The sequence below is a fragment of the Nansenia antarctica genome, assembly GCF_963989245.1.
Source record: "Nansenia antarctica genome assembly, chromosome: 2".
Lineage (NCBI taxonomy): Eukaryota > Metazoa > Chordata > Actinopteri > Argentiniformes > Microstomatidae > Nansenia > Nansenia antarctica.
In genome coordinates, this window is record NC_137675.1 from 24,215,852 (window position 1) to 24,230,688 (window position 14,837).

Here is a 14,837-nt window from a genome sequence, read left to right on the forward strand (position 1 = left end):
AGAAATCCAATATGCCGCAGAAAGTGATGGTTGAGTTCAATATGTCCATCATTGAGTCCATCCTCAGCTCATCGATCGCAGACTGCAGCGGACCATTCAGTCAGCCGAGAAGGCCATCAGCTGCAACCTCCCATCTCTCCTGGACCCGTTCCACTCCAGTAAGAAGACAGCAGGAAAGATCCTCGCTGATCCTTCCCACCCTGGTCACCACCTCTTCCAAAGACTGCCACCTGAACAGTTTCTTCCCCATGGCAGTGGGGCTCACAACAAGCCCCCTTCCTCTCACTGACTCTGGGACTTCCACCCCCTCACCCTGTCACACACACACACACACACACACACACACACACACACACACACACACACACACACACACAATGCACTGACAGTGTAATGTATATTATTTTACATTTATTCTAATTTCCAACCTACATAATGTATTGTTCTTAGTTGTTTGCTATTGTCTTGAATTAAATTATTTTAAATGGCTTATATATTGTTGTTTTTTATGTCCTATGCACCATCCTCACCAAGTCAATTTCCTGTATGTGCAAATGTACTGTGGCTAAATAAAATAATTCTAATTTGGATTCTGACGCTAACAGTCGTGAGCTCCCACTGCCACCTTGTGGGTCTATGCGGAACTTCCTGCATTTGGTTGAATTACGTAGTCTATTTTCTCGACACAGAGCCCTAAATGCCCTGGGGGAAAACGTATTGGTGTGTCAGCATCTGGAACAAGCAGATTACTTTTATGGTGATGGTGTCGTGAATAGGCTCATTCTTCAGAATGAGTTGACAATTTAGGAGGAGGGAAAGGCGGATACCTGGACAAGGTAGGCTACCATATCATAGTAGAAATAGAACAGTGGGCTATACCGGCGGTTAAGGCAATAGTCTTTGAATTGCATATATATCTATATTATATACATATATAAAATGGCTAAATTATACTGTAGTTTGTATTGTATTTTATATTGTACTACCATGTCATATGTAGAGAACAGCTGATTCATGATGATGATGATGATGATCATGATGATATTAGTTACCGGGTAACCATTTCCCAACAATGACAAATCAGTGCTTGAGTCCGAACTAAAAAAAAACGTTATTACATTGTTCAATTGTTTGCAAACTTTTGCTTTGGGTTTGTATTGTTATGATTCATTCAGTGAATGAATGCTCTTGTATTGTGTGAACTTGTATAACTCAGAAGCTTTTATTCAGAAGTCCAGCGTCACCACTTCATTCATGCTCCTCTGTTCCATTTCAGCACAGCTCACACAGTCTAATATGACAGAATTCAGTCAGTTACACCCAATTAATATGCGTAAAATGTTGGTTACGTTTTTTTGTTTAGATGGCTTCTTTAACGGTCTCATCTGAGTTCATTGATCTTCTTTTAATGCAGATTTGATTGACAGTACAGCTTCGGGCGCATTGCCAAGAAGAAGTAGCCCCCTCTTCCTTTATTCTTAGAACTCCTCCTCCGTAAAAGTCCCCTCCCTCTGAGCGGAGTCAACCGCCCATACGTGTCTATAGAGCCGAGCCATGTCGTCTTAGAGGCCAGCTTTTATTTTGGCAGCGAGACGACGAGGCTCGTACAATGCTTAGTCATGGTGAGTTACAGCTTTCCCCCCCGTTCCTATGTGGCGCACAGACAACGATGGAAGAATTGTGCTATGTGAGTCTTTTCCCCCCCTCTCTGTAAATAACAAGCGATTATGATTGATTCAAGCGATTACTTGTTTTGCAATTTAGTTGCGCCGTAATTTGTAGGATGATGTTTATTTTCTGGAATTATATTTTCGGATCGCGCTTTTGGCAAAATGTTGTTGCTAGTTTAGTGGCTGCGAAGCTCAAGCTTATTATTTTGACTGCTCCGTTTAGAAGCGTAAGCTAATACACTGTTTGTTCGTTACCGCCGTTTATTCGATTAGACCACATATTAGTAGGCTAGGCAAAACTATGTTCTTATATAACAATCATGATATTTTCTTTGTGAAGGGATAGTAGTAGTGAAGTAGCCGATGTCAGCGCATGCCAACACTACCATATGGTCACATTGTGTATGTGTGTGTGTATGTATGACCAAGCAAGCAAAACATTATCCAGTATTGGATGTGGTTGTAAATCAACCCTTTGTCTGCGATCTGTGGTTACATTGTAGAGGATGAGCGAATAGCACTTTCTATCACGGTTTTTTCATAAGAACTGGCCCCACTTCTGGGTCATGTTTTGGTACATACAGTTCCATAATTTTGCTCCATCCTCCACTCACACACTCACCAGCCTGGGCTTTTTTACATTTCAAGATCAGATGAGTCATTGATGAAGGCGCTTTGCCCAAATCTCGATCTAACACATTCAAATTCAATTCAGTTAAATCGCCGTAGCGGTCTATTCTTATTTTTCAATGCGCGAAACTTGTTCGATCAAGTCCGCTTAAGAAGTCGTGTTGTGATGCTGTCAAATGATCTATAATAATGTAGCCTAATAAATGTCTGTCTCGATTTTATGTCGAAGCAGCGATAAAGTTTGGCTCGGAGGAGCGCAGACAACTCTTGAGCAACAGAGCAGATTTACATGTCAAGGTTGTTGTTCGTTTGTTCCCAGAGCGAATAAGCGCTCTTGCTGTATCACGTCGCACGTCAAATCTAAAACTAATGTTTCTTTCTCAGCGGAACAAAAAAGACAAAAACATTAACAGATATTTGGCGCGGTGCAAATATCTACTTTAGCCCGGGGTTCCTAGTAGGCCTATCAGTGACTAATCTCTCCCATGAGTGATTGAGTGAGTGCTCTGTCTGTGGAGTTACTGTACTGCGGGTCGTCTGAAGTGTTGAGCAACTGTTTTCCCAGTGAAATAGTTTCCCCAGAAACGTGGTAATGCCCTACTATTGAAATCAAACTTGTTACATTACTCAATAGCACCGTGTGTACAGTATGCGAATCAAGGACCCCAATTGAAATAAGCCAGTGGCTTTCTTGGGTTTTTATCCTGTTAGTTGACCTTGTATGTAATATGTACTTTCATGTACCTACTTCTGCAAATCTTCTAATAAAGTTTTCAATCAATCAATCAATCAATGCCCCTGGTTAAGCCTCCTGTAGACCAGTTTATGAATGGCGTTATGGTGGCCTCGCCGTTAAGGGTTGTCAGGAAAGAGAATGCCGACCTCAACATAGATGACTTTGGTTTCACTTTTGTTCAGACAATAGAAAAGAAGCGCATTATGTTGACCTACTTTGAAATGGAGAATAGGTAGCCTATAGGCCTCGATCATATAACTTGTTTAAGCACTTATACTAGTGCAGTGCTTGGTTCTCTTATCACTATTGCGAGTGCGAGAGCATGTGATGTTGCGTTATAGTACAGATACATGCAACGTACATGTCATTGCTGAGTAACGATGACTCCTTGTTTACCTGTAGGCCTACAGGTGGCAATGACTTTCCTCTCTCTCTCAGATTTCTCTGAAGTGTCATTCGGAAAACAACACATCCTCATACACATTATTTAAAAAGTCTGATTATAGACGTGTGTGTGTGTGTGTGTGTCTGTCTGCGTGTGAGTGTCTGTGTGTATGTGTGTGTGAGTGTCTGCGTGTGTGTGTGTGTGTGTGTGTGTGTGTGTGTGTGTGTGTGTACACAGTGGTCACAGGACCGAGCAACAAAACACTCAGTCACGCTGACCAGTTAAATTCGGTCCTAATTTAAGTCACTCCGTCTTCCTCAGTAAAGTGCGTCACTCAAATCAAATGAGTCTTGGCTATCTCTTCCCTCCCTCCCCACATTCCCCTCTGTGGCGTCTGTGCAGACACTCAAGCCACCAGCCCAGTGCCCTCGGCTGTGATGTCCAAACACATACTCACAGTGACTAAGTGAAAGCCCTACTATGAATATCCTACTAGAATGGGTGTGGATGTCGGGAGGGAGGGAGGGAGGGAGGGAGGGAGGGAGGGATGGAGGGAGGGAGGGAGGGAGCGCGACCACACTGTGGCTTCAACTTGTTGCCGAATGTGCCTAGCTGAGTCATTCAGGACCATATCAAGATAAAAGATGCGTCCGAAAAACCCACGTTGACAAAACCCTTCTCTGACCACAAAGTTTGTCAGTTAAGATGAGCACGAGAAGAGAGCTGTAGGGCGTACAACTGTGTGTAAACGGTAACACTCGCTCGCTTGCCCTTAACACTAAACTTTTTCCGTCTCTCTCTACTCTCTTTCAGTTCTCAACAGAGCCCAGGGTGTCTTTGTAAACAGAAGAGCGCAAACAGATTCCTGAGCCTTCTAGGAAGCTTCTGTGGTGGACTGATCAACTGAGCCGACCCCCACCCGGACCCCCACACACACACACACACACACACCCCTCTCATTCCTGAGGGCCCAGAGATAACGCTGACGACACGCTTGGCACCTGTTCCTCTTTTTCTCTTATGGAGCTTTACACCCCTCCAACAACTACCCCACCTCGATCCCTCTTCTACACAGCTCCCAGTGCATGTGCAGCCCCAGAGCATACTCTTAATTATTGCCACCATTAAAATGCAGCAGTATATCAGAGGTGTCCAGCAGCAAATCAATAAGCAAGTTTGACCTGCCATCGCTTATCCTAATAGGCAAAACCTGTTCAGTGGGAATTGATTTATTTCTTCTTCTTCTTTTTTTTTTCTTATTTGTTTTTTTTTCTTTCTTTTTTTTTTTTGCCTTGTGGGAGGTTTTTTTAAGCAGCATTTTTTTTCTAAGTAGGCAAGAACACAGTGTGGGGAACGGCAAACAACATGTTGCTCTAGACACATCTGTTGGTCTAGACTGTTGCTTGCTGCTCTATTGTCTGTCCTGAACTGTGACGGATTCCCTTCTCAGAGGAAAAACACTTCATTTTGCCAACATAAACAATTGGAACTAAAACAACAGTCAAATGATTTCCATTTCCCCGTCCTGTTGGACCTGCTTTGTCTTCCTGCAATTAATCCCCCAGTCCTTTTGATTGATCCCCTTATCTCAGGGGCAGAGCAGCAGGGGCATTCCCGGAAATTGGTTGTTATGAAGCGATAAATCATAACTGCATCACAAAACCAAGTCACAGCACCACTGACCATGGCTGGAAGTTAAAGTAGAGGTATCTGCGTTTACATAGGCACCGGACTGAACACAATGGCTGGACTCAAGAAATAAGTAGGGTTCGGAAAAAACTCTCTGACGGACCTTCCGAAGAGAGCCCAAACCCCTCTGAACCCCGCCGACTCGGTCTCGGACGCAACCCCAAACACACACCACGACGACTGTAGAACCTTCCACAGTCCCTCTCTCCACATCCTTCCTTCCAACCTTTCCCTAGTTTTTTTGCCCCTTGCCCTTGGTGGGGTGCGAGGATGCCCAGCGACACCCCCACACACTGTTCTTGAGGAGGAGGAGAAGGAGCAGCAGCTGCAGCAGGAGGAGAAGGAGAAGGAGGAGGAGGAGAAAATGTCGGAATCTCTGCCGACCGAGTGCAAGGCGCTGGTGACGCCGTCCACGCGCAACGGCCACCGCGTCTTCAGCTACACCCTGGAGAGCCACACGGCCGCGGCCTTCTCCATCATGAACGAGCTGCGTGTGGACGGCCAGCTGTGCGACGTGACGCTGCGCGTGAAGTACAACGACCTGGAGGCGGTGGACTTCGTGGCGCACAAGGTGGTGCTGGCGTCGTCCTCGCCCGTCTTCCGCGCCATGTTCACCAACGGCCTGAAGGAGTGCGGCATGGAGACGGTGCCCATCGAGGGGATCCACCCCAGGGTGAGTGAGGCCGTGGGGGACAAGGGGGGGAAGAGACAGATGTAGGACGGTTTCATTCCGAGACCGTTTTTTTTCCCTCACGAGCGAGGGGTCCTTTTCGACGGAACGTCGTTTAGTGCTTTCAGATGCAACGGTTCTCGTTAAAGTCACGCGTAAACACTGTTGCTAGGAGACGCAGTTGTGCGTTTCACCCAGTGCAGAGAGGCGTAACAATAGCATGATAAACGGGATCATACACGTCGACTGTATCAGTTTGACCTCTTTAATCACGCTTCTCTCACACTTGCGACACGTATTTCCTCAGATATGTTGTTGGGTTGCTGCCAACCACACACGCGCACGCACACACGCACGCACGCACACACACACACCTGCCATTATCACTATCTCTCTTGTTCCAGCTGATGCGGGCTGCCCATTTAGTTAGCTCAGAGGATCGTTATCTGGCACCTCTGAGACTCGCACAGAGCTGGGGTGTCAGCGTGTTAGCCGTGTACTTTGACTAATGAATGCATCGTTGTAGCACGGGCGGTGATAAGCCAATTCTCTCTGTGAGAAGGTTAAGTCAGAACTACGCTACCGCTTTGATACAGATAGCACAGTTATCTGTCTTCCACCCTAGATTGAAGACCCATCTCCTCTTCAGGCTACATCTTAACTGTCCCTCCTTAAAGACCTCTTCCTCCCCATTACACCGTGTACAGTTTATCTACTGTATCTAATTTATCTAAATAGATTAAATAAAAACGAGTAAGTCATTCTTCCTTCTTCTAGCACTGTGACTGCCAATTCATAGCTTTCAGTCACGTGGTTTCTTCCCTAGCAACCACCAACCTGACGGGCAAAAAGTATCATAGCAACATCGCTCAACATGGCTGCCTACTATTTAGACCACCTCACCCATGAAGAACTATCAAGATACACGACGGTGATAGGAGTGGAGGATTGACACCATTCAAATAGTGTTGGATTCCCTGTCTTCTACTCTATCCGGACACGTTGGAATTATTATCATAACCCCCGGAGAATCAAAGTTATTGACCTGCAAAGGGTGCCTCCTTGACCGGCTTTTCCCGTGAATAACACCGGTTATGGAGGTGGTACAAACATAAGACTATTATTGCTACATTCACCATCAGTATACGGTCATTTTGAGCCCTTAACCACCGCGCTGACACCCCGAGAAGATATACTTTTAATATGAAACTCGATCAACCGGGCGTTCACCGGCTGCTGGACGAAACTCCCAACTCCCGCTGTCAGCGAGGCGAGGGAATATGTATATCCGGGAATTCGCTCCTTGCTGTGTCCACGGTGATAGGAGTGGAGGATCGACTCCATTCAAATAGTGTTGGATTCCCTGTCTTCTACTCTATCCGGACACGTTGGAATTATTTTCCTAACCCCCGGAGAATCAAAGTTATTGACCTGCAAAGGGTGCCTCCTTGACCGGCTTTTCCCGTGAATAACACCGGTTATGGAGGTGGTACAAACATAAGACTATTATTGCTACATTCACCATCAGTATACGGTCATTTTGAGCCCTTAACCACCGCGCTGACACCCCGAGAAGATATACTTTTAATATGAAACTCGATCAACCGGGCGTTCACCGGCTGCTGGACGAAACTCCCAACTCCCGCTGTCAGCGAGGCGAGGGAATATTTATATCCGGGAATTCGCTCCTTGCTGTGTCCACGGTGATAGGAGTGGAGGATCGACTCCATTCAAATAGTGTTGGATTCCCTGTCTTCTACTCTATCCGGACACGTTGGAATTATTTTCCTAACCCACGGGAAATCAAAGTTATTAACCCGCAAAAAGTGGGTTTTGCCCGTGGGTTTTGCCCGCAAAAAGTGCCTTTTGCCCGTCAGGTGGGCGTTTCCACTATGCTGTGACGTCACATGAAAGCTATGAATAGCCCCCTAGTCCTTAGCATAGATTACTTTTTCTTATGATGACTGATGGATAGCTTATTCACAAAATAACAAAACAAAATATATTTGTTGTAAGTCACTTTGGACAACGGCTAAATGCCAGAAATATAAACGTAAATGTAACAGTTCCATATGAGAGACGGCCTGTGTGACCCTGACCCAAACGTGGCATTTTCCCCAACCACGCTTGCCTCATGTCCTCATCCTCTCCCTCTCTCCCCCATCTCCACCCCTTTTTTCCCACCATCAACCTCTACCCATCTCTCTCTCTAACTCAACCCTCTCCTCCTTTCCTCCCTTTCTTTCTCTCTGTCCCTCCACATCTGTCTCCCCCTCCCTCCCCCCTTCTCCCCCCCCACTCCCTCCCCCTCCCTCAGGTAATGGACAGACTGATAGAGTTCGCCTACACGGCCAGCATCTCCGTGGGGGAGAAGTGTGTGATCCACGTGATGAACGGAGCGGTCATGTACCAGATCGACAGCGTGGTCAAGGCCTGCTGCGACTTCCTGGTTACGCAGCTGGACCCTAGCAACGCCATCGGCATCGCCAACTTCGCAGAGCAGATCGGCTGCACGGAGCTTCACCGGAAGGCCCGAGAATACATCTACATGAACTTCAGTCAGGTCAGTGGTGGATCCAACTTCAAATCAAACTTTATTGATACAACCCATTTCGTACACAGACGCAACACGTTGTGCTTTACAGGAAAAATAAATAAATAAATAAAAAAGGAGAGAGAAAATAAAAAGGGCAGATATTTCCGTTTTGTTCTCGGCATGTAGATCTGTATGGGTTTCGGTATTGCTTTATTTTGTATTTTTAAGACACTTCACTATGAAACTATGTGGTCACCATTCTGTAACAATGGATACCTGTTTGATATCAGGCTGTAATAGATTTTTTTTTAAAAGTGTTACGTGGGTTTTCCCTTTCCCGTATGGGGACAACCAACTACCTGTTCACCGGGATCTGTACAGAACCAGAAACCCTCATGTTATCTTCAATTGATAGGAATGACTCAGTCGTTTCACCTTCAGGCAGTTCAGGTGTTGTAAAGATCAGTGGATGTGGTTGATGCCAGCTCTTGACTAATGTCTTTTGAAATGGCACCGTCTGTTGTGTTAGTTGACTCACTGGAGCTTAGTCAGGCACTTACACTAGGGTGGTGCCTTGTAACCAAATACATCTCATCTGGTCTCACTGTGGTTTTAATAGTTTACCTTTTCCGCCACTGGCCTCGGTGAACAATCACCCTGTGCTGTTCTGTGGTGAGGTGCCTTGCTGTGTGTTCTATGGTGTTCTCCCTTACTGTGAGTTCTATGGTGATCTGATCTCCCTTGCTGTGTGTTCTATGGTGATCTCCCTAATTCAGATCTGGATCTGTCTTAAACTATGCCGTGTTGGATCCTTGAATTTGAGGGAATTGAGTCTTGAAAGGTGCTTGAAAGGTGCTTGACTTTGTGGTTTCAGAAGGTGTAGGAACCCTGTGTGTGTTCTATGGTGATCTCCCTTACTGTGTGTTCGATGGTGATGTCCCTTACTGTGTGTTCTATGGTGAGGTCCCTTACTGTGTGTTCAATGGTGAGGTCCCTTACTCTGTGTTCTATGGTGAGGTCCCTTACTGTGTGTTCAATGGTGAGGTCCCTTACTCTGTGTTCTATGGTGATGTCCCTTACTGTGTGTTCGATGGTGATGTCCCTTACTGTGTGTTCTATGGTGAGGTCCCTTACTGTGTGTTCTATGGTGAGGTCCCTTACTCTGTGTTCTATGGTGATGTCCCTTACTGTGTGTTCTATGGTGATGTCCCTTACTGTGTGTTCTATGGGGATCTCCCTTACTGGGTGCTCTATGAGTTGGGGTTTACCTGTCCTGCACGGCATGCATAACTCTTGTGGGAGTCAGACACACAGTCACAGTCACACACACATTCAGTCCCTCACACCCAACCGCGAGGAGTTAGTCATATTGTGATGAATAGATGAATACCAGAGCCGGGAAGAATGACAACTATCTAACTAAGTCCAACTATTATAAAATGCTGTTTCCCCAGGTACAGTGTAAGTAATTGGCTCCTTTGGCTCTTGTTTTTTTAAATAATGAATATGAGGTATGAATGAATAAAAGCTGAGAATCTCTACTTTTACCTCATAATATAACTTTATTTGTATAGCACTTTACATCAAAGTGCTTTACAATAGGTAAGCCACAATTTTAAACAATTAAAAACAACTATTTCAATTTAAAAACACACATAATTACACAGCACAGATACACAGCCTATGGCACATAGACAACAGAAAACAGGTGGGTCTTTAACTTAGTTTTGAACACTTTCACTGATTCAGCCTGTCTGATGTCTAATGGAAGACGGTTCCAGAGAGTTGGTGCGCATACAGTAATTGTTTGATTTTAAACTCTTGGAGTGTAGAGCCGAAAGAAGAAGAAATGCTTCGCTTCTCCCGTTACTGTGTTTTCCGATTCGATACAAATCCACTGACGCAATTCGGAAACAGATTCGGGAGATGACACCTTGCGTTCATTAAGCACCCTCTTGTTATCGAATTCGACCAAACGATATAATCCCATTTACTGTATTTAACCCCAAACTATTGTCCTGACTTATTCCTAGACGGGCAACCAGTGCCTGTCTAAGATAAGTCACCTCCTCCCTCCCCCCCCAGGTGTCGACCCAGGAGGAGTTCTTCAACCTGTCCCACTGCCAGCTGGTCACCCTCATCAGCCGGGACGAGCTCAACGTGCGCTGCGAGTCGGAGGTCTTCCAGGCGTGCGTGGCGTGGGTGACCTACGACCGCGAGAACCGCCGGCCCTACGTCCAGGCCCTGCTCCAGGCCGTCCGCTGCCACTCCCTCACCCCCAACTTCCTCCAGACCCAGCTGCAGTCGCTGGACTGGGACGCCCAGTGCAAGGACTACCTGGCGCAGATCTTCCAGGACCTCACCCTGCACAAGCCCACCAAGGTCATCTCCTGCCGCACGCCCAAGGTGCCCCAGCTCATCTACACGGCCGGGGGCTACTTCCGCCAGTCGCTCAGCTACCTGGAGGCCTACAACCCCTGTACGGGGGCCTGGCTGCGGCTGGCCGACCTGCAGGTGCCCCGGAGCGGCCTGGCGGCCTGCGTGATCAGCGGGCTCTTCTACGCGGTCGGCGGGCGCAACAACGCCCCCGACGGGAACATGGACTCCAACACGCTGGACTGCTACAACCCCATGAACAACTGCTGGCTGCCCTGCGCCCCCATGAGCGTGCCCAGGAACCGGATTGGCGTGGGGGTCATCGACGGGATGATCTACGCGGTGGGCGGGTCGCACGGGTGCATTCATCACAACAGCGTGGAGAGGTGAGTTCTGGGTGGAGTTCTGGGACTCGACCCGAGCGCACGTGCAGTTTGGTGATTTGTCCTTACTGTGACGTTCTTTTTAAAAAAGAAATTAGATATGTTTTATGGCATTTCTGCTTTATTGGGATAGACAGTAGAGAGACAGGAAGGATGAGCGAGAGAGAGGAGGGATGACATGCAGGATAGGTCGACGGCCGGAATCGAACCGGGGACCCAGCGACTACATGGTTGACGGCTTAGTGTGCTACGCCACCAAGTTCCCCCTCTGAGGTTCTGAAGAGTTTGTTTGGTTTGTTGGGTTGTACAGTATCAGTGCCCACAGCAGAGATCTGGGTGGGGTTTTTTGTGTGTGTTTTTTTACTTTGTCAGAGTTTTGAAGAGCATCAATCGTGAATACAGCATTTATAAAAAGTAAAAAGGTTCATGTACCCTCTATAGAAAATACTTAATATTACTATAATACTTAAAACATTTTTTTTTTTACAAAAGACAATACTAAACACCAAAACCGCATACAAAGACTAACAAGACTAAAATAGCATGACCATAAACAGACATAAATAAAATAAAAAGGTCATCTATAACCGTGTCAGTAATGGATACTAATACAGTCTAGCATCATAACACCCACACAACCACAACCACTGGGTGGGTTTTTGAAACTGAACCATATCAGAATTCATTCAAATGACTGTGCTTTGTTGGTTTGGCACAGTCTCCAACGTTCATAGGAAGTGATTTCCTAAAAAAAACAAAGCTCGTCATGAAATCTCACACGTTTTGAATGAGGAAGAACTTATCACAAGAGTTATGTGTTGACTGTTCCGCACCAGACAGAAACTTAAAATAGGACAGGAAGAACTCGCTTTGTGATGTCACATTTTCCAACTCAGAATTCCCCCCAACCATAACAATATTTCACTGAAATGTTTTTATCTGTCAAACTAAGTGTGTGTGTCCGTGTGTCTGTGTCTGTGTGTGTGTGTCTGTGTGTGTGTCTGTGTGTGTGTCCTGCGCCCCGCGCCCCACAGGTACGACCCCGACAGGGACCATTGGCAGCTGGTGGCCCCCATGTTGACGAGGCGTATCGGCGTAGGCGTGGCGGTCATCACCCGGCTGCTGTACGCGGTGGGGGGGTTCGACGGCACCCACCGCCTCAGCTCCTCTGAGTGCTACAACCCAGAGAGGGACGAGTGGAAGACCATGGCCGCCATGAACACTGTTCGCTCCGGGGCAGGTGAGGAACCGGGGAGGAAACAGACCGTCTCTGAATGTCTGAGTTGTATTCCACTGGTCTCTCAGTCCACCTTTATCAGTCCCACCGCCTGTCCTTTATTACCGGTCTAAAAGTGATTGACTCATTGTATTTTTATGGCTGTAAGAGTTTATTTAGATTAGATTAGATTAGATTAGATTAAACTTTATTGTCATTGCAGTGGACAAGTACCAGACAACGAAATGCAGTTAAGCATCTAACTAGAAGTGTAAACAGTATAAAAGCATGATATAAAAACATGACAATGTTAGTGATGGGTACAGTAGGGCATGTATGGTAGTTTAGAGGTATATACAGTTATGAGCTAGGTACGGTTAAGGTAGCTACAGTATGTAATGTACAGATGTATTTTTTTATTTATACTTTGCCTACTTACTGCATGTGCCCTGTTTTTGTCTGTTTGTATCTGTTTGTGAAGGGCGTTGCATTTATGTCGAAATGTGCTATTTAAATAAGGATTGATTTGAATCCCAAATCAGCCACTAGCCCTGCCTCCTACCACTTGTGTAGATCTGAGATGAAGGGATGGCTATCTGGGAACATGGTGATATCTCCAATCTTATACGATATAGGGCGGCTGTGGAGCAGGAGGTAGAGCCGGCATCTAATGATCGCAAGATCAGCAGATCGGTGGTTCGAACCCCGGCTGGCCACATGTCGAGGTGTCCTTGGGCAAGACACTGAACCCCAATTGCTCCCAATGAGCGGGCCGGCGCCTTGCATGGTAGCTTACCGCCATGTGTGTGTGAATGGGTGAATGAGAGGCCGTTGTAAAAGCACTTTGGAATAAGCCGCTATATAAGTGCAGTCCGTTTACACGATAGGCTCTATGTAATTTTGTTCGATTTACGTTATTAATAACAACCTATAGGCATAAACCCCATTCCATGTCATGAATTCCCCCCTCCCCCCCTGTAAAGTTGCAATAACAATAACGACGACCCTTGACCCCCGGCAGGTGTGTGCGCCCTGGGGAACCGCATCTTCGTGATGGGGGGCTACGACGGCACCAACCAGCTGAACACGGTGGAGCGCTACGACGTGGAGACGGACTCCTGGAGCTTCGCCGCCTCCATGAGGCACCGGCGCAGCGCCCTGGGCGTCACCACGCACCACGGACGCATCTACGTCATGGGTGGGTCACCGTGGTAACCCCGGGGGGAGAAGAACAATAGATAATAGAGACACGCTGGAGCTAGTGAGAGATCTTAGGAACTTAGGCTGGCGGGCGGGATTGAGACATCAAGGAAGGAATGCATGCAGCGTTGCCTCCTGCGAATGATTTATTGACTTAAATTAATCATTTGCGAGTTGCAGTACGTGGCTTGTTTGTGTCTTTTGAACCTTGGCAACCGATCACCTTAGATACACTGGAAGTCCCCTTCCCGAACGTGCCTCTCCCTTATTGGTCCTCTCCAAACACCTCTTTTGTTTTAACTGACACTTCTTAAGACCTGTTATGATACGAATAATCCTCTTCACTGTATAGCACGGAGAAGTGTTTAGTATTTAGTCGTTTTTCATACTGTTTTGCAGCACTAAAGGGGCGTAGTATGTTGAAGTCAACAGTTGATGCAATTGCAAAGTTTTATGACGGGCGTCTTATCTGCTTGTTTTCTGTGTTTCCTCTCGCAGGTGGTTACGACGGAAATACGTTTCTGGACAGCGTGGAATGCTACGACTCGGAAACGGACACGTGGTCGGAGGTGACGCGCATGATGTCGGGGCGGAGCGGCGTGGGCGTGGCGGTAACCATGGAGCCCTGTCAAAAGGACCTGGTGCCGTGTCACAAGCCAGAGAGGGAGGTGGGGGCGGGGTCGGCAACACCGGCCTACCAATCAGGAGACTCTGCTTCTCACCACGCCTCGCGACCCGGGGCCTTCGGCAAAGGCACCTGAGTCTAGAGGGTGGGGGCGGGGTGGGGTGGGGGGTCTTACTAAGGTCTTCCTCAGTCTTCCATGGCCCCTTGAGTAGAAAATGCGGGTCTTTAAAAAAAACAAAAACAAAAAACAAATCCAAGAACGCCTGTTTCATTCTCAACTGTTATCTGAGTGAGAAAGTTATTGATGGAAAAGAAAAAAAAAAAAAGTCATAGTTTCTAATTCAGGAAGTTTGATTCACCTGTTCATTTGTTCAACACTCAGAATGCTGGTTCGTAGAATTCTAGAATTCTGTTCAATGTACTTCCATGGGCTCAGTACCCATAGCAACACCCCCTATTGGACCAACCATCTCTCTGGTCTTAACCAATGGGAGGAAAGGGCTGTATATTTGATAGGCTATAGGCCTGGGGCTACTGAAGTAGTAGTCAGGGGTACTTTTTCTATTTCTTGACCAGCCTGTGCAGACAAACCAAATCTAGGGGACGGGGATGGGATGGGAGCAGTTGGAAGAAAGAAAACATGTGTATGCGTATGAGGAACTAGAGTGTTTTTCACAAAGCAAGTGCCATTATAATTGACCATGCCTATGGGCATGGTTAA

General features: G+C 46.7%; 1 protein-coding gene across 1 annotated transcript; it reads left to right on the top strand.

The window, feature by feature from the left end:
• Positions 1–4,728: 4,728 nt before the first annotated feature.
• keap1b (kelch-like ECH-associated protein 1b) lies at positions 4,729–14,252 on the top strand (the record flags this gene model as incomplete). Its single annotated transcript, XM_080522869.1, has 6 exons — positions 4,729–5,783; positions 8,098–8,343; positions 10,402–11,078; positions 12,110–12,315; positions 13,313–13,489; positions 13,990–14,252. The coding sequence occupies exons 1-6, from the start codon at positions 5,475–5,477 to the stop codon at positions 14,250–14,252; spliced, it is 1,878 nt and encodes a 625-aa protein (XP_080378995.1). The 5' UTR covers positions 4,729–5,474.
• Positions 14,253–14,837: the final 585 nt, after the last annotated feature.